The 27657-nt window shown below is 43.9% G+C and overlaps 3 protein-coding genes across 4 annotated transcripts in view; 2 read left to right on the top strand and 1 right to left on the bottom strand.

Moving 5' to 3' along the window:
* The window catches only part of LOC135558413 (tyrosine-protein kinase JAK1-like), a 29070-nt gene extending 13212 nt beyond the window's left edge, over window positions 1–15858 (bottom strand). The window contains exons 1-14 of one of the 2 annotated variants that reach the window (XM_064992198.1): window positions 15698–15858; window positions 12701–12896; window positions 12070–12187; window positions 11735–11873; window positions 11446–11609; window positions 11106–11310; window positions 10771–10923; window positions 9622–9804; window positions 9328–9485; window positions 9056–9170; window positions 8643–8832; window positions 4242–4345; window positions 3614–3769; window positions 420–507 (exon numbers count right to left, since the gene is read on the bottom strand). In XM_064992198.1, the coding sequence (XP_064848270.1) occupies window positions 420–507; window positions 3614–3769; window positions 4242–4345; window positions 8643–8832; window positions 9056–9170; window positions 9328–9485; window positions 9622–9804; window positions 10771–10923; window positions 11106–11310; window positions 11446–11609; window positions 11735–11873; window positions 12070–12187; window positions 12701–12884 (1957 nt within the window). In that variant the 5' untranslated portion in view covers window positions 12885–12896; window positions 15698–15858. Of the gene's footprint in view, window positions 1–419; window positions 508–3613; window positions 3770–4241; window positions 4346–8642; window positions 8833–9055; window positions 9171–9327; window positions 9486–9621; window positions 9805–10770; window positions 10924–11105; window positions 11311–11445; window positions 11610–11734; window positions 11874–12069; window positions 12188–12700; window positions 12897–15586 lie in introns of both variants that reach the window. The other variant, XM_064992197.1, reaches the window with a different exon arrangement.
* A 198-nt stretch (window positions 15859–16056) lies between these two features.
* Window positions 16057–22175, top strand: LOC135558416 (leptin receptor gene-related protein). Its single transcript, XM_064992199.1, has 4 exons — window positions 16057–16170; window positions 18808–18883; window positions 19120–19306; window positions 19979–22175. Exons 1-4 carry the CDS (start codon window positions 16155–16157, stop codon window positions 20093–20095), a joined length of 396 nt encoding a protein of 131 aa, XP_064848271.1. The 5' UTR covers window positions 16057–16154; the 3' UTR covers window positions 20096–22175.
* Window positions 22176–26779: 4604 nt separating this feature from the next.
* The window catches only part of LOC135558417 (3',5'-cyclic-AMP phosphodiesterase 4B-like), a 111184-nt gene continuing 110306 nt past the window's right edge, over window positions 26780–27657 (top strand). The window contains exon 1 of the mRNA XM_064992203.1: window positions 26780–27576. The gene's annotated coding sequence lies outside the window, so the exon portion shown is untranslated. The remainder of the gene's footprint in view (window positions 27577–27657) is intronic.

Genomic DNA, 27657 nt, shown 5'->3' on the forward strand with positions numbered 1-27657 from the left:
GCTGCCAGCCGTGACTGGGAGGGTCCGTGGGGCGACGCACAATTGGCCTAGCGTTGTCCGGGCTAGGGAGGGTTTGGCCAGTAGGGATATTCTTGTCTCATCGCGCACCAGTGACTCCTGAGGCGGGCCGGGCGCAGTGCGCGGTAACCAAGGTAGCCAGGTGCACAGTGTTTCCTCCTACACATTGGTGCGGCTGGCTTCCGGGTTGGAGGTGCGCTGTGTTAAGAAGCAGTGCGGCTTGGTTGGGTTGTGTTTCGGAGGACGCATGGCTTTCAACCTTCGTCTCTCCCGAGCCCGTACGGGAGGTCCAGCGATGAGACAAGATAGGAGCTACTAACAATTGGATACCACAAAAATTGGGGAGAAAAGGGGTTAAAAAAAGAATAAAGATAAGAGGAATGGAAGGAAGGGTGACTTACTGTCCTGGTTGCGAACACAGACGCCATGCAGCAGAGCGATGTGTTGGTGGGACACCTGATGCATCATACTGACCGTCTCAAAGAAAGCCTGACGGAAAGAGGTCCGTCGTAAAAGATCAAAGTCAAAAAGGTCAAATAAAGTGGTCACAAAGTCAGACAGGTAATGGAGGAAGGAAATGTGTGCAAGTACTCAATTGTCATACTTGACTAAAAGTAAAAAAGATACCTTAGTAAAAGTAAAGCCCAGTAAAATTAGCAATGCGCATGGCCCGCCCTCTATCTTTTTCCTGTGGTTGAGGGTCACTTGTGATTTAAATCTCGATGGATTGATTTTACTCCTGCGACTCTTTCATACTCTTGCTTGTGCTTGAAGTTTTTTCCAGGTAATGCTACAACCGAGGAAATGTTTGTAAAGACCTGTCAGCAGTGGAGGCTCCTCAGAGGAAGGGGAGGACCATACTCCTCAGTGAATTTCATAAAACTACATGATTTTAAACATTTAAAAATAGGTATTATTTCTTTTAGATAAAATCATTCTAAAAATAATCACCAAATAATAGTGTGTTATAATTGATTAAAACACACTATTTTGCAATGAAGGTCTACAGTAGCCTCAACAGCACTCTGTAGGGTCGCACCATGGTGTAGCCGGAGGACAGCTTGCTTTCGTCCTCCTCTGGGTACATTGATGTCAATACAGTAATTATGAGGGCGGCAGGGTAGCCTAGTGGTTAGAGCGTTGGACTAGTAACCGGAAGGTTGCGAGTTCAAACCCCCGAGCTGACAAGGTACAAATCTGTCGTTCTGCCCCTGAACAGGCAGTTAACCCACTGTTCCCAGGCCGTCATTGAAAATAAGAAATTTTTCTTAACTGACTTGCCTGGTTAAATAAAGGTGAAATAAAAATGACAACTTCTGGAGGATGTCCCCCAACCTATCAGAGATTTTGCAACATGAATTGAATTGATATGTTGTCAATTCAATCAAAGGATCAAAATAATGAATCTAGTACTGAATGCATAAAATACAGCTAGCTAGCACTGCAGTGCATAACATATGGTGAGCAGTTGACTCAGAGAGAGAAAGACAATATTTGAACAGTTTTTAACTAATTAATTTATTCCAAAATGAAGGAGAAGCGAGAGAGAGAATTTTTTGCCAGTTTTACTTAGCTAGCAAATACAGCTAGCTAGTTTAGCCTGCTCAAACAGAGGGATACTATGTTAGCTAGCTGGCTATGACTATCCAACACAACACTGGAACTCTTCCAAGTCAAGGTAAGCTTTTGGTTTAAAAAATGTATTGCCACTGGGCCCCCCGGTGTAAGTTCTAAACTGCTTACTGACTGTACACTAATGTTAACGCATGATTGTTAGTTCTATTAGCTATGTTGACTATGACGTTAGCTAATATGGTGACAACTATGTAGGCTGTGTGTAGCGGTTATGATATGGTTTGGCTTGGAAAGGTTTTTTCACCTGGCCACATACAGCTGATGTGTTGTGCATTGAAGTCCATAAGCAAAGGCAAAAGTTGAGGAGGAGACCCCATAGATGCGAGAAGGAATACAACGTGGCTGCTATGAAAGTAAAATGTGTTCAGTGGGTGTATTCATTAAAGCCGATTCTGTTTTTAAAAAAGTCTTAAATGGAAGCAAAGGGGGATAAATATATCTGAATTTTTCCAATAGAAACATTTGTTTGCAACTGTTAGACTAATGATTACACCCAATATATCAGTGAGATGCAGACAACAGTGTGCAACAATGTATTGAATGTGTCACTGTCTGTCACCTCAAATGTTTCTCTCGACCTGTGTGCACCTACGTTGTAATCGTTCATTCATAGGCTAGGTTGTAGCCAAAGAACATTTGAGTATCATGTAAACCTAAACCTATCGCTGTTACATTGAACAGGGTGAATGGAATATGAAAGACAGTCATCCAATATTTTGTAATAGAAATAAGGTCATGATCATTATTGTTATTTTTTTTATCTCCCTCCCTCATCTTAAACGGCACGGACCACAAATGCCTGTCAAACACACCCCGGTAATGGCTGAAATGGACTCAATGGAATATACTGTCTTTGCATTGCATTTATAAGAACGCTAAAGCTTAGTCTGGGATTTAACGCATTGTCTCCACACTTACATCAGAAGAACGAGCACTTTATTTTGATAGGTGTTCATTTTACGGGGAATAGCTTTTTCTTTTCTTTTTTACACAGTTGAAATGTTAACACATTTCGATGTGCTGAAATGAAAGCAACTTTCGTAAGTGAACACTCGGATTATAGTGATATATAAATAGGTGTAATCTAGAGCCAAACCTGTTGATTTTTAATCTTAGACTATCCTGCTATTAAATTATGTAAGAGAACGTGACAACCACTGTAATTAATGAGTCAGTCTAGACAGAGCAGGTGAGTGCAGGTAGGCCTAGATAGAGTAAGTTTTGGAGGTTGTTCCACCCCTTTATGTTAATGTTTATTTGTCCGTGCCAGTAAAATGTTTTATGTCCTATAATTCAATCAAAATCTGTTGGATTTAAACATTTCTAAAAGTTTAGAGTATGTTCATCCAACTGTTTCATTCCTTCAAATTAACAAATTTTGCTTACCGTTGCTAGTAAAATACTACTTAAGTAAAAGTCTAAAAGTATCTGGTTTTAAATCTATAGTGGTGGAAAAAGTACTCAATTGTCATACTTGAGTAAAAAGTTAAATTCTATACATCAAATTTCTTATATTAAGTAAACCAGGTGGCACCATTTTCTTTTTTCTTTTTATTTATGGTCAGACAGGGACACAATCCAACACTCAGACATAATTTGCGAACTCAGTATTTGTGTTTAGTGAGTCTGCCAGATCAGAAGCAGTAGGGAAGATAAGTGCGTGAATTGGAACATACTGCTGTGCTGCCAAAGCATTCGAAATGGAACAAGTACTTTCGTGTGTCAGAGAAAATGTACAGGAGTAAAAGGTAGAGATTGTCTTTAAGAATGTAGTAAAAGTCAAATTTGTCAAAAATATAAAGAGTAAAGAATAAATACCCCAAAAATACAACTTAAGTAGTACTTTAAAACATGTATACTTAAGTACTTTACACCACTGCGTAAATGTCAATCAAATATATGTATAAAGCCCCTTATATTTATACAGAACGTGTGAGGGTGTGCACGTGCGTGTTCTCACCATAGAGATGTCCCTGTGTTGGGACCGCAGCATTTTCAGGACCACTTTGACCTGGTGGAGGGTTTGGGAACCCCATACATCCTTCTCTTCCTCACACTTTATCTTCAGTTTGCCAGCATAGATGTTAGTTCTGGTGCCACAGCCCAAGTGCTCCTCCTAGATAGACATATGGGAGACATAGACCTGGTTAATGACAGAAAAGCAAAACTGTTGATGTCAAACAAATGAATGAAAAGGTAGCATTGCCAGTGTAGGGCATCCTGTGCACAGGAACATATTGTACACAGCCTAGCATGAAAACACACATGCATACATACATTTTTTTTTTTTACCTTTATTTAACCAGGCAAGTCAGTTAAGAACAAATTCTTATTTACAATGACGGCCTATCCCGTCCAAACCCTAACCCAGACGGCGCTGGGCCAATTGTGTGCCGCCCTATGAGACTTCCAATCACGGCCGGTTTTGATACAGCCTGGAATCGAACCAGGGTCTGTGGTGACACCTCTAGCACTGAGATGCAGTGCCCTAGACCACTCAGGACCCCATTGCATACACACACACACACACACACACACACACACACACACACACACACACACACACACACACACACACACACACACACCTGCAAAATGTCCTCTTTGAGGATCCTGTGGAAGATGAGTTGACTCTGTATGGGGTGTGTCGGCTCCGCCTCTCTCTTTGTCACGAACAGAAGGTTAGAGATTTCTAAAGAAAACGAAAAACCACTCTGAAATAGGAAACTGAAATAGGAAACAAAAGACACGCCAAACACATCCCTCTAAAGTGAGATGAGGTAACAGAGAAAACCACAGTTACTGAGCAACATTTCCTGTTTGATATTGGTATGAACAGAAGAACTCATCCAGCTCAGGGGCCTCATTTATAACCGTTGTGTAAATGTAACACTAAATATCCGCGTGCACCATTTCTGAAAAGACCGCGCACGCACAAAGATAGAGCTTGATAAACTTGGCACTCGTCACACAGAGCCTTCAGAAAGTATTCATACCCCTTGACTTATTTCACATTTTGTTGTGTTACAGCTTGAATTCAACATGACAATAAATACACTACCATTCAGAGTTCTGGGTCACTTAGAAATGTCCTTGTTTTTGAAAGAAAAGCACATTTTGGGTCCAATAAAATAACATCAAATTGATCAGAAATACAGTGTAAACATAGTTAATGCTGTAAATGACTACTAAAACGACAGATTTTTATCTACATAGGCCCATTATCAGCAACCATCCAATGGCACCTTGTGTTATCTATTCCAAGTGTATCATTTTAAAAGGCGAATTGATCATTAGAAACCCTTTTGCAATTATGTTAGCACAGCTGAAAACTGTTGTGCTCATTAAAGAAGCAATAAAACTGGCCTTCTTTAGACTAGTTGAGTATCTGGAGCATCAGCATTTGTGGATTCGATTACAGACTAACAATGGCCAGAAACAAAGACCTTTCTTCTGAAACTCGTCAGTCTATACTTGTTCTGAGAAATGAAGGCTATTCCATGCGAAAAATTGCCAAGAAACTGAAGATCTCATACAACGCTTAGTATTACTCCCTTTACAGAACAGAGCAAACTGGCCCTAACCAGAATAGAAAGAGGAGTGGGAGGCCCCGGTGCACAACTGAGAAAGAGGACAAGTACATTCGAGTGTGTAGTTTGAGAAAAAGATGCCTCACAAGTCCTCAACTGGCAGCTTCATTAAATAGTACCCGCAAAACACCAGTCTCAACGTCAAAAGTGAAGCGGCGACTCCGGGATGCTGGCCTTCTAGGCAGAGTTGCAAAGAAAAAGCCATTTCTCAGACTGGCCAATAAAAGAAAAGATTAAGATGGGCAAAAGATCACAGACAGTGGACAGAGGAACTCTGCCTAGAAGGCCAGCATCCTGGATTCACCTCTTCACTTCACTGTTAACGTTGAGACTTATTTAGGCTTGCCATAACAAAGGGGTTGAATACTTTTCAGTTTAGAATTTTTTGTGAATAAAAATAATAATAAAAAAAAAATTCTACAAACAAAATTCCATTTTGACATGATGGGGTATTGTGTGTAGATCAGTGACACAACATGTCATTTTAAATTCATGCTGTAACACGACAACACGGGGAAAAAGTAAAGGGCTGTGAATACTTGCTGAAGGCTCTGTACATACGCATTTTTCACATTATAAATCCGACCGGTCGTAAAACTGAGCGCGTGTGAACCGGGCATTATAACTCCGCCTGAAAAACGCCCCTCATTCACCTTTTATGGTGACAATAACAGCCTTATTTGCTGTATACTTTGGAAGTGTTGGAATTAGGCCTAGTAAATGGCGAACTGGATCAAATGTCTTTGGAAGTGTTGGAATTAGGCCTAGTAAATGGCGAACTGGATCAAACGTCTTTGGAAGTGTTGGAATTAGGCCTAGTAAATGGCGAACTGGATCAAATGTCTTTGGAAGTGTTGGAATTAGGCCTAGTAAATGGCGAACTGGATCAAATGTCTTTGGAAGTGTTGGAATTAGGCCTAGTAAATGGCGAACTTGATCAAACGTCTTTGGAAGTGTTGGAATTAGGCCCAGTAAATGGCGAACTTGATCAAATGTCTTTTGAGGTGTTGGCAGAATGTTTTCCTTTGTAGTGACATTTGTTGTATCTGACCGTTTCTGAAAGAAAAACAACTACAATTTGTTGTGGACCTGTAAAACAGATCGTTTGAACATTTGAATTTCCCGGAACCTAAATATGCTGCACTGCCCGCGAATTCTGAAACATTGATCTACTCTGTTGAAAACTACAGTAGCCCTACTTAAAGTGGTATCCTACACACTTCCATGTTCAATTTTACTGTATGTTATAAACCACACTCCCTGCCGGATTAAAATATAATAGCCCATCTACTAGGCCCAATTAAATGAGAGATGTGCATGGTAATTTGTTGTATGGCTACTCAGGGAATATGAACTCATCATGGGCAGAAAAGGTGAGGAATTTATTCTGCAATGGTTATGATATACACAGAGTATACAAAACATTAGGTACACCTTCCTCATATTGAGTTGCACCCGTTTTGCCCTCGGGACAGCCTCAGTTTGTCAGGGCATGGACTATAAGGTGTTGAAAGCATTCCACAGGGATGCTGGCCCATGTTAACGCCAATGCTTTCCACAGTTGTGGCAAGTTGGCTGGATGTCCAATGGGTGATGGAACATTCTTGATACACACTGGGAACTGTTGAGTGTGAAAAACCCTGCAGCGTTGCAGTTCTTGACACTCTCAAACCGGTGTGCCTGGCACCTACTACCATACCCTATTCAAAGGCACTTAGATCTCATCTTTCCCATTCACCCTCTGAATAGGACACATTAACAAACCATGTTCCAATTGTCTCAAGACTTAAAAATCCTTCTTTATCCTTTAACCTCTCTTCCTCTTCATCTACACTGATTGAAGTGGATTTAACAGGTAACATCAATTAGCGATCATAGCTTTCACCTGGATTCACCTGGTCAGCCTGTCATGGAAAGAGCGGGTGTTCTTAATGTTTTATCCACTCAGAGTAGCGTATTATGTTTCTAAATTAAATATTAACATTACCGTATTCAAACGTAGCATACAAACGTCAATAGGAAAAGGTGAACTGTTATACCGTAGAAACTGCGCTGCGGATTAGATCTTCACTAGTTGTCGGCCTATAGGCTATTTCACCAGTATGAAACCATCCCAAATAGAAATGGCGAAGAATGTATTCTGCAATGATCATGGAAATGAAATTAATCATAGGAAATATATGCCTGTTTTCTAATTATTTTAGAATGTAGAGATAACATAGGCCTAAATAGATTATCGCTCTTCTCACTAATGGCAAATGATTGAATGATTTCATGAGTGTCATTATATTCTCCATTTGCACACAGCTACTGGGCTACAGGGCTACTGGGCTACAGGGCTACTTTTGCCTTCTTACAATATATCAACTACATGGTCTAATGTTAGCGGGAGGAAAGGCACATTCTCAAGTCAAGTTATTTTTTTAAATAAAAGTCAACTTTTGTGTGGAAACTGGCGCACGCATGTTTTGGGGCATATTTTGTGTGTATGTGATGTTTATAAATGAGGCCCCCTGGTGTATTGTATGGTATACTGTACCAATGCCTGTATGGTAAGGAATTAATTGCCGTGATGATAGTTTTGGGGCAGGGTATCATACCAAACCTCTGGACAGGACTATGGTAAGGCATTAGGTTCCATGGACAGGGTATCATACCATACCTCTGGGCTGGGGAGGGCAGGACTATGGTAAGGCATTAGGTGCCATGGACAGGGTATCATACCATACCTCTGGGCTGGGGAGGGCAGGACTATGGTAAGGCATTAGGTTCCATGGACAGGGTATCATACCATACCTCTGGGCTGGGGAGGGCAGGCCTATGGTAAGGCATTAGGTGCCATGGATAGGGTATCATACCATACCTCTGGGCTGGGGAGGGCAGGACTATGGTAAGGCATTAGGTGCCATGGACAGGGTATCATACCATACCTCTGGGCTGGGGAGGGCAGGACTATGGTAAGGCATTAGGTGCCATGGATAGGGTATCATACCATACCTCTGGGCTGGGGAGGGCAGGACTATGTTAAGGCATTAGGTGCCATGGACAGGGTATCATACCATACCTCTGGGCTGGGGAGGGCAGGACTATGGTAAGGCATTAGGTGCCATGGATAGGGTATCATACCATACCTCTGGGCTGGGGAGGGCAGGACTATGGTAAGGCATTAGGTGCCATGGACAGGGTATCATACCATACCTCTGGGCTGGGGAGGGCAGGACTATGGTAAGGCATTAGGTGCCATGGATAGGGTATCATACCATACCTCTGGGCTGGGGAGGGCAGGACTATGGTAAGGCATTAGGTGCCATGGACAGGGTATCATACCATACCTCTGGGCTGGGGAGGGCAGGACTATGGTAAGGCATTAGGTGCCATGGATAGGGTATCATACCATACCTCTGGGCTGGGGAGGGCAGGCCTTACGGAGCTGGAAGAAGCCTCTGTCTGTACTGAGAGTCTGGCCCCTCAGCTGTTCCGTCAGCTCCCTGAGGGAGGGCTGCCTCAGGTCCGTACCATTCAGGCTGTAGCCCTCCGGCCCCGCCTCGATCTTAAAGCTACGGTACAGACGACTATTGGTGAGGTCCACCTACAGCAGCCAAGAGACAAAGAGGTTAGAGAGCAATACATCAGTCCAATTATTAACACAGGAATTCATACAGCAACAAATTATCACAATTCAGTTCAGGCAAATTATGGTCACTAACAAGATAGACCTGTTGTCAAAATAAATAAAATGTACGATTGTCTTAAAATGAGAGTCGTTGTATACATGACTGTGGGTGAGGCCGGTGGTGTTTGTGGTGCTGTACCTCGTTGCCTGTGACAGTCAGGAGGATGTGGTCATAGTTGATGCAGCTCCAGCGCAGGACGTACATGCCCTCCTCCTCGCCCTCCTGACGCAGCTTGTGGGAGGTGTAGTCCATGCTGGAAGGGGAGGGGCCAAAAGGGTTGGATCAATTCAGTTCTACACTAGTATAGAAGTATTATTATATCAATATCTGTATAAATCAAACAAATTTGACTATAGAACTACTACATGTTCTCTATCCAATGACAACTGAATGGGGATATTTAAACTCACCTGATTGGCCCATGACAGCCTTCCTGCAGGTTCCGCACCACAGAGGGAGGGGCCACGTCTGTACACAGGAAGTGATGTGCGTCCACCGTCAGACGGAAGTATCCATCAATAAGGGCGGCAAAAGACAATGCCTCTGCGTGGAAACCCAGGCCCAGTTCCTGTGGTAGAAATAAAGTGACAACAAACGAAGAAGGTGAATGTCCAACGTAACAATGGGCACAAAGAGAATACACCGACGTAACGTAAAGCAATGGAATAAGTTTCCCCTGAAACTTCAAAACAATGAAACTCTACCATATTTTTGTTGTCCTGCTTGTGGACAGTGACTGTGGAGCCCTTGATGTTGATGTGTGTGATCTCATGGAAATCGGAGAAGGTTTTCCAGTCGTTCGAAACACCTTGAGGTGGTTTGTTCGTCAAGTTGATGTTGGTTTTGTGCTTTAGGGATTTTTTCTTCTCTTTGGCAGTCCATGCATTCTGAGAAATAGATGAACATGACATTTTTTTAAATCTCTTGATAAACAAAATACCAGATGATGATCGTGGACTACAGGAAAAAGAGGACCGAGTACGAAGCCATTCCCATCGACGGGGCTGCAGTGAAGCAGGTTGAGACCTTCAAGTTCCCTGGTCATCACCAACAAACGTGAATGGTCCAAGTACACCAAGACAGTCAAAGAGGGCACGACAAAAGCCTATTCCCCTCAGGAAACTGACAAGATTTGGCATAGGTCCTCAGATCCTCAAAAGGTTCTACAGCTGCACCATCGAGAGAATCCTGACTGGTTGCATCACTGCCTGGTATGGCAACTGCTTGGCCTTCGACCGCAAGGACCTACAGAGGGTAGTGTGACCGGCCCAGTACATCACTGGGGCCAAGCTTCCTGCCATCCAGGACCTCTATACCAGGCGGTGTCAGAGGAAGGCCCTAATAATTGTCAAAGACTCCAGCCACCCTAGTCATAGACTGTTCTCTCTGCTACCGCATGGCAAGCGGTACCGGAGCGCCAAAGTCTAGGTCCAAGAGGCTTCTAAACAGCTTCTACCCCCAAGCCATAAGACTCCTGAACATTTAGTCAAATAGCCACTCAGACTCTTTACACCACTGCTACTCTGTTGTAATCTATGCATAGTCACTTTAATGACTCTACCTACATGTACATACTACCGCAAATAACCGGTGCCCCCACACATTGACTCTGTATTGGTACGCCCTGTATATAGTATCACTATTGTTATTCCACTGCTGCTCTTTAATTACTTGTTACTTTTATTCTTATCTGTATTTTTTTTAACTGCATTGTTGGTTAGGGGCTCGTAAGTAAGCATTTCACTGTAAGGTCTACACCTGTTGTATTCAGCATGTGACTAATAAGTAATAAATACAATACAGATAGATGTGCCATAATTTACACATTATAAGTGCCAAAATAATATACTCACTGTCACATTCTGTAGCTTCCTCCGCCACTTGATCCCTGTATTTCCAGACACAAGGACTTGGTACTGGGTGGGCTGACCCTGGTTACAGGAAGTGGGTGTTCCTTGGATCTCCCCTTCGCTGTCCGTCACACGGAGCACTTTGGGCTCATACTCCTTGTATTGATGAGACAGGACACCATTTTGTTAGCTTCAGGAACTTCTTTACACAGACCTTAGACTATCGGAGTACCACCTGGTTCTGTCTTTGGCCCAGCACAATTTTTTTTTCTGAGAGTGTGTCTGCAAATACGGTTGCACAGAGCATTATGGGTACTGTGGTACAACTTGCTACACACCTCACAGCCGAACCCACAGGTCAGAGTTTCCAATGTAGCTAGGTATTTGACCTTGATGTCGTGGGTGCTGACGTTGTCGCTCTGCACTGTCTTGTTGTTGAACTCGCTGAGGAAGTCCTGGAACACCCGGGAGATCCGGAGTCGGGTCAGGAAGCTGCGTTGCTTGATGATTTGGTTCACTCTATCTGGGATATATTTCTTATAGCTGGGTGGGGACGGAAGGAGTCTTGTGTGAGTCGGGGGTGTGTGTGTGTGTGAGAGTGCATGAGCATAAATGGTTGTGTATTAAGAAAGATGGTAAACGGTTTAATTTTGAGCCTCTGGGATTGTGACTGGTTACCTGATTTGCCCTGCTACACCAGGGATGACGATGTTGTTGTCCAGGGCATGGTGTGAGATAGACAACACTGCCATCCCCAGGCACTCATTCTCAATATAGTGGACCTCCTCTTCATTCTGAGGGTTACGCAGTGTGGCCCACCCCTTCAGGAAGTCATGCTGACCCTGGGAAAATCAAAAAGCACAAACACATGATTCAAGATATATGATTGTGAAATGCTAGAGCTCTCCATTTGAGTATATACCGGTTTTAAAGTGTGTGAAAATATGTTCTGAGTGTGAGAGGATACCTGGGCAAACAGATACTTCAGTGAGGCAGTGTCAAGGAGGGGGTTACCCTCTGGTTCATTGCTGTTCTTTCTCTTGAGGGCGTGTCTGCAAACACGTGGCACACTCTCATTCGCACCATGCCAGTTGGTGAAGTAGAACCTGAATAAAGAGATCAGGGTTAATTTTTTTTTTAAAGAAGGTATTTCACTGTCAGTATGAACGTTTTGTAAGAAAGAAATGGTTTTAACTCAACAAGTCTGTTGAATTTACAGACCAAGTAGCTGTTGTATACTAAAATGGTTCTCCCTCTTCAATAGTTGTGACAAACTGAGGAGTAGCTTATCCCAATGCTTACCTCATGCGATAGTGGAGCTGTAAGCGGCTGCTTTCCTTGAAGGTGTGATTCGGAGGGAACCAGATTTTCCTGACCTCATCATACAGGGCAAACAAATTGCAGCAAAGAGGGGAAATGCCTAAAAAAAAAGAGACAACATGATTTCCCTCAACAAGAACCACCCATGATGTCATATTCGTGATCTGTGACAAACATTCAAATAAGTCAGGAGGGAGAAGGAAGACTTTTGGAATTTCTCGAGAACACGGTCCAAGGGAAAATATCCTGCTGAACGTTCTACTCTGAAAAGAAGGATACAAAACAGAGTAGAAAAAACTTAGATGGAGCACCAAGTAATAGTGTGTGTGTGTGTGCGTTTGTGCGAGAGAGAGAGCGAGAACAGAGTCGGGGAAACATACACAGTTTAAGCAACAATAGGAACACCTTAATATTGAGTTGCATCCCCCCCTTTTGCCCTCAGAACAGCCTCAATTAGTTGGGGCATGGACCCTGCAAGGTGTCAAAAGCGTTCCACAGTGATGCTGGCCCATGTTGACTACTTCCTACAGTTGTGTCAAGTTGGAAAGAGCAGGTGTTCCTAATGTTCTGCACACTCAGTGTATGTGCCAACACTAACGTGACTCAGACTCACCGCACTTCTTGGCTGCCTTTGTGCACAGCTCCTCAGCAGTGTAACAACCCCGGAGAAACACCAGCTGGGGAGAGTCTTCCAGGTAGAGATGGACCTCGAGGCCCTGCACCATTACAGGAACTGAGGTGAACTCGCCCTTCCTCTTCATCCTCATCTTTACCAACAGTTGCCTGCCCACTTCCATTGTCCTGCTTCACTGAATGAGATAAGGTGAATGTTGAGAGGGTGAAGAAGTTGGTTACTATATGGCTTTAATACATTACATGACCAAAAGTATGTGGACACCTGCTCATTGAACATCTCATTCCAAAATCATGGGCATTACTGTGGAGTTGGTACACCCTTTGTTAAAATGGAGTTGGTCCCCCTCTCCTCCACACTCTTCTAGGAAGGCTTTCCACTTGATGTCGGAATATTGTTGTGGGGACTTGCTTCCATTCAGCCACAAAAGCATTGGTGAAGCCGGGCACTGATATTGGACGATTAGGCCTGGCTCGCAGTCGGCATTCCAATTCATCCCAAAGGTGTTCTATGAGGTTGAGTTCAGAACTCTGTGCAGTCCAGTCAAGTTCTTCCACACCGATCTCAACAAACCATTTCTGTACGGACCTCACTTTGTGCACGGGGCACTGTCAGGCCAAATCCAAACTGGCCTCCCTTGAGAGACATTTTGCTGCACCAGGATAACCCACAGTTGAGCTCAGTGCAATGCTGATTGGCTAATTGTTTTATTTAAAAAAAAAAAGATCAATGGAGGAGGCCAAATACTTGCTGGCATCAGTCAATCAAATGCTTCGGTGGTAACATGTCATTCTCTTTTGTTCCAGACAGCATCAGATACATGGGCTACACATACAGAGACAGAGGGGCGCTGTTTCCCTCACTCGGATGATTTCTCCAGTGAGATTCAGCCACTTGCGAATTGACAGAAAATTACGAAAACACAGAGAAAGACGCAAGATAAATAAAATAATAATGATAATTATTTCATTGGTCAAATATTTGAGGATGCCTGGCTTCCCTTGGAATCCATGAATACATGCCACTGCGGTGGAAACGCTTTTACGCGCAAATATTGATATGATAACCATCATCTAGACGTAAACTTGTAGTCACGCGAAAATATGTTGTGGTCCTCCCACCACCACTCGGGAAAGCGTACAATTTATTCGGCTAAAGATTAAATAAATGATGAACTTCACAGGGTGGTGAAAGTGCAAAGTGATGAGCTTGATTCTCCTTTCCAATAAATATCGAGTCTTATTCTGGTGACATGATGATTGATGCTTGGCTGCCATTTGACAAATTAAAATAATCTCGCTCTTTTGTCCATAGTAATCTCAATGTGTAGGCTATACCCGCGAGCTGTTGGCAACAGCTCACTTGCCAATACCAGAGGGGGCACAGTCCCTATATAACGCTAAACATTTAGTGACAAAACCATCAGTAGAGTTGAAAAAGCGAAGGAAACCCATGTAAAAATGTTTTATTCGGTACATGGGAATTTAACCGCAAAAGTTATTTGATGATAACACATCTCTAGTAAACACATCTATAGTGGGAAAATGCGCATATTTTATTTATGTGGATTGTAGATTATTTTCATGAAAATCTGTCACCAATTGGATGGAAACCTAGATACTCAACACTTCTGCGCATTACTTGTGTTTGGGTAGGCTATTAAATACAACAGAATATGCCTTAAAAAAAGTGATAATAGCTAGGTTTCCATCCAATTGGCGAGATTTTCATGTGAATATTCTAAAATCCGCATAAAAACAATATGCGCATTTCCATCAAATTGACTTGTTGCAGAAAAAAGGCTGCACGTGATGACGTAGTAAGTAACTTTTGTGGTTAAATTACCATGTACCGAATAAAAAAAAAACAAGTTAAATAGGTTTCCATAGAAACACCTCTACTTACGGTTCTCACAAAAAAAGTTATGTAAGGGACCACTGTTATTATCACGTGCGCTCCAGCCAACATCGCTATCTGTGTGTTGTAGGCTAGAGCGCACGTATAGCCTACATGACAAGATTATTATCATGGACAAAAGAGAAATGTTCTTTTTATTTGTCAAATGGCAGCCAAGCATCGATTGTCACGTCACAAGAATAAGACCCTCGATATTTATTGGAAAAGAGCATCAAGCTCATCACCTTGAACCTTCGCCACCCTGTAAAGTTAATCTACCTACCCAATAAACTGTATGCTTTCCTGACCAGTCAAAGTGGGAGGACCACACAACACGTCAACGCATGACTCCAGGTTCACTTGGTTATTATATCATTATTTGCGCATAACAATAACGTTTCCAACTACATGTCTGGCATAATTCATTTTACCGACACAAAAAGATGCAACCTTGTCTAGAGTGTTTTGTGTTGAACGACATTCGGAAAGTTTACCGGAAAATGTTCTGTTTCCATAAGGCTTGTCATTACTTTTTTTTTATCCGACATGTACTTTACTCACATAAAAGGTTGGATGGAAACCTGGTCAAAGAAACCGAAATACACTGGGACGAGCGTGCCCAGAACTCGTGGCTGAGCGCTACTGCTCCGCCAAATAATGAATGCACGACTCCTCGTTCCACTCCGCTCACATGCTTTTGTGTAGTATTACAAAAAAATAACTGCTTGTCTCCAGTCATGTAAGATAACTTAGAATTATTATTTTGGGTATAGGGGAGGATCACGCGTTCAGGGAGGGTCACGTAAAACATATATATTGTTGAAGGGAGGGCCATCCATTTTCATTTCAGAAAAGTTCGATTTGTTACAGGTATCTGTCATTATACATAACATACAGTCCTTTACAGTATACAGTTGACCTGTACATGACGAAACAACTCATGATGAAACAACTCAAAATGAAACTCACCTATGTATTGCCGTCCACGAATCTCTGGAAAAACAACCCTGTCTTTCACGAGTGCCTCAATATCAATGTACAATTAGTATTGTGTATTATAATGACTTTCTCAGCATTTACCATTGATAAAGGTGTTCAGTCCTGCGTAATGAAGTTTACAAATCTCGGTCTTGGGTCTTCCAGTCAAGCGTTGCGTCAATTCCCGAAAACGCTTTCGAAAATCCACGCCCAACTACGTCTATTGGTTAACGGATCTAGCGGAAACAGAATGAACCCGTGTACTACTACCAGGCTATTTCAATTAGTTACGATGAAATACTTCAATTCAGGAGCAATTTTACAGCAAGGAATATTTTGCACAGTAGGTGTCAAGAACATTCCGTAGCTGAGCTCAATAATAAAATTGTGAAATATAAATACAGTGGAAATGGAAAAGTAGACTAAACGCAGAGAGAACAAATGGCTCCTTTAAGAAAGTCAGCTGGTGCAAATAAAAAGTTCGAAGGAGGAAGTAGGAAGTCGTTTACGAACAAACCAAGCACAAAGAAGAGAAATTGACAATTTAAGACGTAAGACAATGGCGGGTATTAAAGGTAAATTGATTGATACTTGCTCTACACAACTCTCTTGTTTCCATAAACGTTTTCTCCCCGCCACTGGCAAGCCAAGTGCAACATTATATCGATTCCACGTATGCTACGAACACTTATTATGGGTCTTGGCTAGAAGGGATCTAGCTTTTGTCAAATTAACGTCAAAAGTAGATTTTTATTTTAGCTAACCTTTACCCTTTTCCTAACCTTAGCCCTATTCCCCAAACCTGCTACAAAAAGTAAAATCTGACGTTAATTAAAAATGATCCTTGGTATGGTGTCACGTATAACTTTTGCTTTGTTGTGATACGTTGTCGTGGCGTACACTGTCACATTGACATGTTAATGTGTTATCCAGTATTGCAATGTAACAGAATTATACAATGTGCTTGTGTATTTCCCCACAATTAAGACTCAAGTACGAGTTGTTTGGCTACTTGAGAGTTCGCAACAAATGCAGGCTTGTTTCGAAAACACCGACACCATAATGACATACATTTCCATTGAAACGCTGCGTTTTCCTTCCAGTATTGCTGTCAGATGCCGTTGTGGTGCATACGTTGATTTAACGAATGTGTGCGTCAAACTGTCTGCGTCTACGGCTTGATAGAAATGGTAGCAGAAGGTGAATGTTGAACTTTTGTTGCATACATATCAAGATGATGCCTGCTATTTTGCGCATTGACGCTATCGGTGTGTTCGAAAAACATCTCGATCACACCGACAGTGTTTACATTTGTGTACATTAAATTTCAAATGGAACGCTGCGTTTGCCTTGCAGCATTGCGTTGCAGTGCGTTCTGTGTTGTGCATATGTTGGATTTATGCGTCATGCTTGTAACACACCTACAGTGTTTTTACGCAAAGTAGCACGCATCCACATCAGGATATGTATCCAGCAAAAGTTCATTCACCTTCCGTTTCTTTCAAGCCATCCACGCATACAGTTCTATTTTATTTAACCTTTATTTAACTAGGCAAGGCAGTTAAGAACAAATTCTTATTTATAATAACGGCCTAACCCGGACAACGTTGGGCCAATTGTGCGTTGCCCTATGGTACTCACAATCACTGCCGGTTGTGATACAGCCTGGAATCGAACCGGGGTCTGTAGTTATTCCTCCAGCACTGAGATGCAGTGCCTTAGACCACTGCGCCACTCGGGGAAATAGTAGGCAGCATCTTCTTGATGTGTGCAACAGAAGTTAAATATTCACCTTCTACTACCATTTCTGTCAAGCCGTCTACACACAGTTTGACGCATACATTCGATGATCCAACGTACAGTCTGCACCACACAGAACGCACAGCAACTGCCTCTGCAACGCAATGCTGAATGTCAAACGCAGCGTTCCATTGAAAATGAATGTAGTTCCGGTTTACCAAAATGCTATGACGCTGTCGGTGTGTTCGAGGCGTAAGAGCAGGGGAGAGCAGTGACGGTGTGTTCGAGGCGTAAGAGCAGGGGAGAGCAGTGACGGTGTGTTCGAGGCGTAAGAGCAGGGGAGATGGCAGTGTCGGTGTGTTCGAGGCGTAAGAGCAGGGGAGACGGCATTGTTGGTGTGTTCGAGGCGTAAGAGCAGGGGAGACGGCATTGTTGGTGTGTTCGAGGCGTAAGAGCAGAAGAGACGGCATTGTTGGTGTGTTCGAGGCGTAAGAGCAGGGGAGACGGCAGTGTCGGTGTGTTCGAGGCGTAAGAGCAGGGGAGACGGCAGTGTCGGTGAGTTTGAGGCGTAAGAGCAGGGGAGAGCAGTGTCGGTGTGTTCGAGGCGTAAGAGCAGGGGAGACGCCATTGTTGGTGTGTTCGAGGCGTAAGAGCAGGGGAGACGGCAGTGTCGGTATGTTTGAGGCGTAAGATCAGGGGAGAGCCGTGTCTGTGTTCGAGGCGTAAGAGCAGGGGAGAGCAGTGTCGGTGTGTTCGAGGCGTAAGAGCAGGGGAGACGCCATTGTTGGTGTGTTCGAGGCGTAAGAGCAGGGGAGACGGCAGTGTCGGTATGTTTGAGGCGTAAGAGCAGGGGAGAGCCGTGTCTGTGTGTTCGAGGCGTAAGAGCAGGGGAGAGCAGTGTCGGTGTGTTCGAGGCGTAAGAGCAGGGGAGACGGCAGTGACAGACTGGAGCCTGATATTGGGCCTCTGTACACCTATGTAGATATTCCATTAAAAAATCTGTCGTTTCGGTAGTCATTTACAACATTAACAATGTTTACACTGTATTTCTGATCAATTTGATGTTATTTTAATGGACCCAAAATGTTATTTTCTTTCAAAAACAAGGACATTTCTAAGTGACCCCAAACTTTTGAACGGTAGTGCATGTCCTTTTCAGTGAAGGCAATCCACACTGCGAACGGTCGACCAGCTCTCTCTCACTCGAAAATGTAACTTAATTGTGTAAATTCCATTTATCCTTTTATTTACGTTCATGATGACAGAACCTTATTATTAGTTGCATAATACACTGTTATAAATTGCATGCTACCTTTTTTGTTGTTGTATTTGAGTATTTATTTGAATGGGACATTTGGCTGCTTAGAGTGAGTAGACTACTGACTAGGATCCATCTTTGCTGGACAGCCAGTAAGAATCCTGTCTGTAAAAGTGACAACTTCCTCACCATCTCTGTTTCTGTCGTCCTATAGCGCTGGTTGGCTTGTCCTTCAGTGGAGCTATCGGCTTGACTTTCCTGCTGTTGGGCTGTGCACTGGAGCAGTATGGGTATGTATTTGCTCCTTTACCTCTGAAATCTGTGAAGACACTTATGGAAATTAGTGGTGTAGCTAGCTCTGATGCAATGTGTCCCGATTTTGTCCAAGGTGGTTAGTGTGTTTCCATATGGGCTGGGTGACCCAGGTTCAAAACCGGCAAGGGGTGTTATGTTCTGCGTCTCTGATTAATTAAAGTAATATGACCACAACTGATTTGAACTGGTTTTGTTTTCGTTGTTTTCTCAGGGTGTACTGGCCTCTCTTCGTCCTCATCTTCTACATACTGTCTCCTGTCCCCACCTTCATATCCAGAAGGCTCAGTGATGACAGTGACGCCGCCAGCAACGCATGCAGAGAGCTGGCATGCTTCTTCACTACGGGCATTGTGGTGTCTGCGTTCGGGCTTCCCATCATACTGGCCCGGGTTGCATTAGTGAGTCCTGCCTGATATTGTCAATGGCCAATGACTGTGTCACTTTAGTTGCTTATGTCATTATAAGCTGATTTAGGATCAGTTTAAGTGTTGATGCTCATAATGGTCATAATGACTTGGGTAGGTAAAGCTGATTCTAGATTTAATGTAGTTGTGCATGGTAGATGCTGGTACGAGTCCTGATGATACCCAATAATAGCTAAGGTAACTGAAAGTGGCTCCCGAGTGGCGCAGCGGTCTGAGGCACTGCTAGAGGCATCACTACATACCCTGGTTCGATTCCAGGATGTATCACAACCGGATGTGATTGGGAGTCCCATAGGGCCATGCACAATTGGCCCAGTGTCGTCCGGGTTTGGCCGGTGTAGGGCACCATTGTAAATAAGAATTTGTTCTTAACTGACTTGCCTAGTTAAATGAAGGTGAAACACTACACCTATATTACTTGTTAGCAGAGCTGTAGTTAACACCTAATACATCAAATTGATAGAGCACAACTAGTGACTGTCTTATCTAGGTTTTGTTCATAACGTCACGCAACAGAAAAACATTTGACAAAATTTTGCGGGGGCGGGGGTAAAAGGCCATTTAGTCATTGGACAGGTCCAGGAAGTCCCTCCCCTTTTAATTCTGTGTGGTGCCTAATAAACATGGCCCTGTTTTTTCCTCCAGATCCAGTGGGGGGCCTGTGGCCTGGTGATGGCTGGCAACGCTGTCATCTTCCTGACCATCCTGGGCTTCTTCCTGGTGTTCGGCGGGGGAGACGACTTCAGCTGGGAGCAGTGGTAGACCGTCTGGATCTCTGGCACCATCCCAAATGGACCCCTAGACCCTACGCCCTATGGACTTGTGGAGATCTGACATGTTTACCGGTGCAAGCAATATGGTAGTAGCTTCACCTTGCCCTCTGATAGGCTAGGTGGAAGTTTCACCATATTGGTTTAAACCAATCAAATCTACTCTGATCTCTAAAAGTGCATAGGGTGTAGGGTCTAGGGGTCGATTGGGACACAGAGACGGAGGGAGTCAGTCATTCCTGTTATTAACAACAAGGTTACAGTGGCGGACGACAGATATGATAAACCAAAAAGCTACTACGGCCTAACGTCGCTACTAACTGACGTTTTAAGAAGCTGATGCTGACTATTTAATGTCCTATGAGAAAGGGGGTGGCACCAGGACTGCCAACCCCTCCTGGTTAGTGAGGAGGGGGTGGCACCAGGACTGCCAACCCCTCCTGGTTAGTGAGGAGGGGGTGGCACCAGGACTGCCAACCCCTCCTGGTTAGTGAGGAGGGGGTGGCACTAAACAGGGTGTCTAGGATGTTAATAGACACTGCGATGTCTGTCCTTTTTTCCCTCCAGACAACTGATCAGTTTCTTATAGTATTCGCTCCAATATTCTCTTCAACCTTTTTTGCCTTACCTGTCCTCTATGCTGAGGGAGAGTCATTGAAAACCAGTGTCCCGTCCAGACCCCCGCCAGCCCCCTAGGAACTTGTTGATCTCAGTGAGAAGACAGGATAGGTGTAAGCATGTGGTGAAATATCACCAAGGGGAAATGCTCTTGTAACATCTACACAAGTGTCTAGGGCTAGTGGTTGTTTCTGGACAAGGCCCAGCTCTCTACATTCATATCTATAAAGCCGGATGCTAGTGTAAGGATAATAATAACTTGTACGTGTGTTATGAGGGATACTGTTGAATGATTTTGGTTGTAATCACCACTACGCCGTCTGTTTCCACTTCATTTATGGAGTATTCTGTTTGTTTGTGGAAATCTTATTTAAGCGTAAGCATTTCAAATGATCTACTCATTCTTACAGCTGATTGCGTGTGTACCTTTTTTCTGTTTGTATGTATCTATTTCATATGATCACTTTGGGTATGACTTCATAACCAGGTCAAGGTTTCTGTCTGTAGTTTGTTGTTTTCAACATGTTGCCCTTCTGCAAATGTTTCCACCAATACCAAAGGCCATTTTAAGAAAATAAGGTAGACATGATTCATTCACCCCACTAAGGTTTCTGATGTGTCTATGATTATGAAACACAGAGTTCATATTAATTATGAAAACAACATTGTTATGCCATTATAAGCTGGTTGTCTTCACTGAGGACAGAGGCTAACATAAGGGTTTGTGAATCATTGTCTACATTAGTACGGGAATGTTGATTTCACACATGGAATGTAAACACTATATATTTTGTGTTTTGTAGACCAGGTCTGTTTGTGTTCAAATGAAGTGCCCACATTTCTATTCACCAAAAAACTCATTGACAAGTGCCTGTTAAATCAATATATTTTTTTTTTACTTACTCCAAAACATTTTTATATAACTTATAAAAGTCACTTTTTATATTCGGTACTGGTAAAGCCGGAGAATATATATAGTACATTAGTGATCAGAAGTAACCAAACTACTTTATACTTAGTGATTGCATGTTGCTAAAGCTAAGTATAAAGTAGGCCTACTTCCAATCAATGTCTTATTTTCACTGAAGGGTCTATTGAAGGGTGTTTCAGAGAGAGTGGCCATATGCAACAACAACAACAAATAGGACTTTCCATTTCACTCGTGTGTGTATAATTGATACACTTGTGCATGTAATAGGACAGATATAATCACCCACCAAAGAAAAACATTTAACATTTCTACATGATCTTATCGCATGAATATAAACATTGTTTTAAGAGCGATCGTTCATTATGACGCCTTCGTGTTGCACATGTACTGTAGACGTCAACTCGAAACTTAACATCCACTTTCAAAACACTAGAGGGCACTAAAGACCTGTATTTAAACTCCTGACGAAAAAACTACAGTCTGTTTTCTAACATTAATTAAAACATTTCTTTTTTTTAATATGTCAATATTTCAATGGCCATTTTTTTGAGTCCAATATTTTTGCAGTTTTACATCACAAAGGAGAGGGAGAGAGCATTGGGACAGAAAGACCACAACACAAGTGCAGTTTGCTGGCACGGTCACACAGGAGACTTGGTTAAGTAGAGAGATCCATTTTAGGAAAACTTATTACTGAATCAGATATACTTAGACATATTAATAATGGTACAGTTGTTAGTTTCTTCTGAGATCGTTGTACTGTATGCAACATTTAACAAATTGAGTGATATGCTGATTTAACTAGATCACTTGATACTCTTTTTTTTGTAGTCAACCACAGAATGTATTTCTATACAGAATCATTGTATCTGTATACCATGGCCATTCCCTGAGTATTATTCATGGATGGAGCATTTTAGTAGACACCTGGATTTACACAGCAGCCATAATAACTAGAGAAATCTCTGTGAAGAGCTCCCCACGGGAGAGAGAGCTGGAGAGGGATACATCAAGAGACAGACAGAGGGAGGATGTTATTTGGAGACTAACCAATTGTCAATTGGAGCCTGACCCTAAATTCAGATGATAGGTCTAAACATTGGAGCCTGACCCTAAATTCAGATGATAGGTCTAAACATTGTTTTTCTTTGGTATGAGACATCACAAATAGACTTAACCTTTCAATCAAATCCATTTGTTTTGTAGTCATGCACACAGTTTACAGCAGGTATAAAAGGTGCAAGGAAATGCTTGTGTGCTTGTTCCCTCAACATTGCAGTACAATAATCAACATTAATAGGTCAAATACAAAATTACACCTAATAGATGATGTAGTATGCTTAGTACACAATACGATATACAGAATAGATTGTGAATGGATTTGCAGAATAGAGCATGAACAATAGGATATATATAACAGATCATGAACAATAGGATATATAGAACAGATCATGAACAATAGGATATATAGAACAGATCATGAACAATAGGATATATAGAACAGATCATGAACAATAGGATATATAGAACAGATCATGAACAATAGGATATATAGAACAGATCATGAACAATAGGATATATAGAACAGATCATGAACAATAGGATATATAGAACAGATCATGAACAATAGGATACATAGAACAGATCATGAACAATAGGATACACAGAACAGATCATGAACAATAGGATATATAGAACAGATCATGAACAATAGGATACACAGAGCAGATCATGAACAATAGGATATATAGAACAGATCATGAACAATAGGATATATAGAACAGATCATGAACAATAGGATATATAGAACAGATCATGAACAATAGGATATATAGAACAGATCATGAACAATAGAATACACAGAACAGATCAAGAACAATAGGATATATAGAACAGATCATGAACAATAGGATATATAGAACAGATCATGAACAATAGGATATATAGAACAGATCATGAACAATAGGATATATAGAACAGATCATGAACAATAGGATATATAGAACAGATCATGAACAATAGGATACACAGAACAGATCATGAACAATAGGATATATAGAACAGATCATGAACAATAGGATATATAGAACAGATCATGAACAATAGGATATATAGAACAGATCATGAACAAGGTGCGGCTAGGTTCTAAGGTACAGCTAGGCTCTAAGGTACAGCTAGGTTCTAAGGTGCAGCTAGGCTCTAAGGTACAGCTAGGGTCTAAGGTGCAGCTAGGGTCTAAGGTGCAGCTAGGTTCTAAGGTGCAGCTAGGTTCTAAGGTGCAGCTAGGCTCTAAGGTGCAGCTCGGCTCTAAGGTGCAGCTAGGTTCTAAGGTGCAGCTAGGTTCTAAGGTGCAGCTAGAGTCTAAGGTGCAGCTAGGCTCTAAGGTGCAGCTAGGCTCTAAGGTGCAGCTCGTCTCTAAGGTGCAGCTAGGCTCTAAGGTGCAGCTAGGTTCTAAGGTGCAGCTAGGGTCTAAGGTGCAGCTAGGGTGTAAGGTGCAGCTCGTCTCTAAGGTGCAGCTAGGTTCTAAGGTGCAGCTAGGGTCTAAGGTGCAGCTAGGCTCTAAGGTGCAGCTCGTCTCTAAGGTGCAGCTAGGCTCTAAGGTGCAGCTAGGGTCTAAGGTGCAGCTAGGGTGTAAGGTGCAGCTAGGCTCTAAGGTGCAGCTAGGCTCTAAGGTGCAGCTAGGCTCTAAGGTGCAGCTAGGGTCTAAGGTGCAGCTAGGGTCTAAGGTGCAGCTAGGTTCTGAGGTGCAGCTAGGTTCTAAGGTGCATGTCTGCGCAGGGAGACAGCTTGGCTCTAAGGTGCATGTCTGCGCAGGGAGACAGCGAGGGTCTAAGGTGCATGTCTGCGCAGGGAGACAGCGAGGGTCTAAGGTGCATGTCTGCGCAGGGAGACAGCGAGGGTCTAAGGTGCATGTCTGCGCAGGGAGACAGCGAGGGTCTAAGGTGCATGTCTGCGCAGGGAGACAGCGAGGGTCTAAGGTGCATGTCTGCGCAGGGAGACAGCGAGGGTCTAAGGTGCATGTCTGCGCAGGGAGACAGCGAGGGTCTAAGGTGCATGTCTGCGCAGGGAGACAGCGAGGGTCTAAGGTGCATGTCTGCGCAGGGAGACAGCGAGGGTCTAAGGTGCATGTCTGCGCAGGGAGACAGCGAGGGTCTAAGGTGCATGTCTGCGCAGGGAGACAGCGAGGGTCTAAGGTGCATGTCTGCGCAGGGAGACAGCGAGGGTCTAAGGTGCATGTCTGCGCAGGGAGACAGCGAGGGTCTAAGGTGCATGTCTGCGCAGGGAGACAGCGAGGGTCTAAGGTGCATGTCTGCGCAGGGAGACAGCGAGGGTCTAAGGTGCATGTCTGCGCAGGGAGACAGCGAGGGTCTAAGGTGCATGTCTGTGCAGGGAGACAGCGAGGGTCTAAGGTGCATGTCTGCGCAGGGAGACAGCGAGGGTTAGCTGTTCAGCAGTCTGATGGCCTGGCGGTAGAAGCTGTCTCGGAGCCTGTTCGTCCGAGACCCGATGCTCCAATACCACTCGGCAGATGGTAACAGTGAAAAGTCTGTGGCTCGAGTCCTTTATGATCTTCCTCAAACGCACAGATGTCCTGGAGGCACAATTCAACTTATTTACATGACGAATTCAATGCCAATTCAATTCACCAACGAAGTAAAAGAAACATGATTACGTGTTTAATGTTTATTTAATTAGATAGAAATCAATGGCTGTTTTATTTCAGGCTGTCTTTATGTTGCCACTTTGTGTTTAGCAACGTTTAATAAGACAAAGGGGAGATTTAATGATACACACGTCACTGTGCTTTGGGTGTATCAGAATTGGCATGTCATTGATTTGTAGGATGCGTTGGGCTGTGAATGGGAGTGTGATGACGCAGGATCGAGGGATTGTATTATCAGACAGACATGGCCTTATTTGGTCGGGAAACATTGATGCCGGGTGGAACTTGACTGGTGGCTCTGTTCACGATATCCATTTTGTTCTGTCAGAGAGAGAGAGAGAGAGGAGACTGTAGGAGAGAAAGAGAGAGTGTGTGTGTGTGTGTGTGTGTGTGTGTGTGTGTGTGTGTGAAAGAGATGAAGGTGCAGTTGGATGAATGATTTAAGGCATCATGATGGAGTTTACCAGGGTCAGATAAAGCAATATACTGTTGATTTGTCAGAGGTGCTAACCCCATCTGGCCTGGAAGCTGTGAATACCTCCATGAGGGCTTTGGTCAAAAGCAGTGCACTACTGTATGTGGGGAACACGATGCCGTTTGGGATGCAGTCATGGAGCAATTCAAAGCTGCAAGGCCGGATGGGGTTCGTATACGTCAAGCATAAACTTCAGTACGTTGTGATAGTTTACCCAGGGCCCATACGATTCTGGTCATCGGGCTGTTCAGACTTGAGGAGCCTCTGAGGCAGATATCGAAGACACAATGATATACTGTGTGTGTGAGCGTACATGTTTGTTTGTGTGTGTGTCGCGCGTGCCTGTACATATGTGATTGACGGGTACTATGTAGGTCAGGGAGTAGGATGAAAAAGAAGGGGCCCTGGAAAGACCATTCATCATTGGCACCTGGGACAACTGTTGCCTGGCAACAGCATATAATTCAAAACTGTTTGCACGGCCCGAGCCTTGAACATCATAACTCCTCAAACGGTATAAACAGATGGTTATAGCCAGTGCTCACAGTTACCATGCAGGTGCCTGCCTTTGGAGTAGGGTGAAGTTGCCCCTAGACACAGATCTTGGGTCAGTTTTGTATTTCCCCAACTAATGGTTAAGGTTAGGATTTGGGGCAAGGGAAGCTGATCCTAGATCTGCACCTGGGGGAAAATTCACCCCGTAGCTCGATATCCTGGCCAGTGGCCTCTGCTGGATCCAAAATCTCAGCAATCTAGATGAGGTGAGATATGCAGGGAAGGTTAGGACACTGGGTGGCCCTGCTATGTGGGATGGCTAATGCAGTATAATGACTGCAGGATATTTTTAATAGCCTGGCTGGATGGCAGCTGGATTGACTGAGAACCTATCACATTCATGAATGCTGATGATGTCAGTTTGGTGTAATTTCTTCTGTCGGCTGGCCAGCATCAACACTAAAAGAGGGAGGGAGAGAGCGACGCTGGTCAACAACAACAGAAAGAGCGAGTGGGGAAGCACGGGCAACCGCCAGAGAGAGCGAGTGGGGAAGCACGGGCAACCGCCAGAGAGAGCGAGTGGGGAAGCACGGGCAACCGCCAGAGAGAGCGAGTGGGGAAGCACGGGCAACCGTCAGAGAGAGCGAGTGGGGAAGCACGGGCAACCGCCAGAGAGAGCGAGTGGGGAAGCACGGGCAACCGCCAGAGAGAGCGAGTGGGGAAGCACGGGCAACCGTCAGAGAGAGCGAGTGGGGAAGCACGGGCAACCGCCAGAGAGAGCGAGTGGGGAAGCACGGGCAACCGCCAGAGAGAGCGAGTGGGGAAGCACGGGCAACCGTCAGAGAGAGCGAGTGGGGAAGCACGGGCAACCGCCAGAGAGAGCGAGTGGGGAAGCACGGACAACTGTCAGAGAGAGCGAGTGGGGAAGCACGGGCAACCGCCAGAGAGAGCGAGTGGGGAAGCACGGGCAACCGCCAGAGAGAGCGAGTGGGGAAGCACGGGCAACCGCCAGAGAGAGCGAGTGGGGAAGCACGGGCAACCGCCAGAGAGAGCGAGTGGGGAAGCACGGACAACTGTCAGAGAGAGCGAGTGGGATTCAGGGGTGTGTTTCGTCTGTAGTCTGCATCATAGCTAAAAAGGTCCTGAGAGCGACCAAAATCCACCATGATTAGAGAGAACAACGCGACGGAGCACATAGGATAGTGCGCTGAAGTCAAAACGGTTAACAGAGACTGGACCGTATGTTCATAAATACACTTGAGTAATCTTATAAAGTGGACGACTCTCCGGGTAAGGCGTCTTCTACTTTGTGTGTGTGTGTGTGTGTGTGTGTGTGGTGGGGTTCGCTTTTGTTCGAGGGGCTGAGGATGA

Source organism: Oncorhynchus masou, chromosome 17 (genome assembly GCF_036934945.1).
Source record: "Oncorhynchus masou masou isolate Uvic2021 chromosome 17, UVic_Omas_1.1, whole genome shotgun sequence".
Lineage (NCBI taxonomy): Eukaryota > Metazoa > Chordata > Actinopteri > Salmoniformes > Salmonidae > Oncorhynchus > Oncorhynchus masou.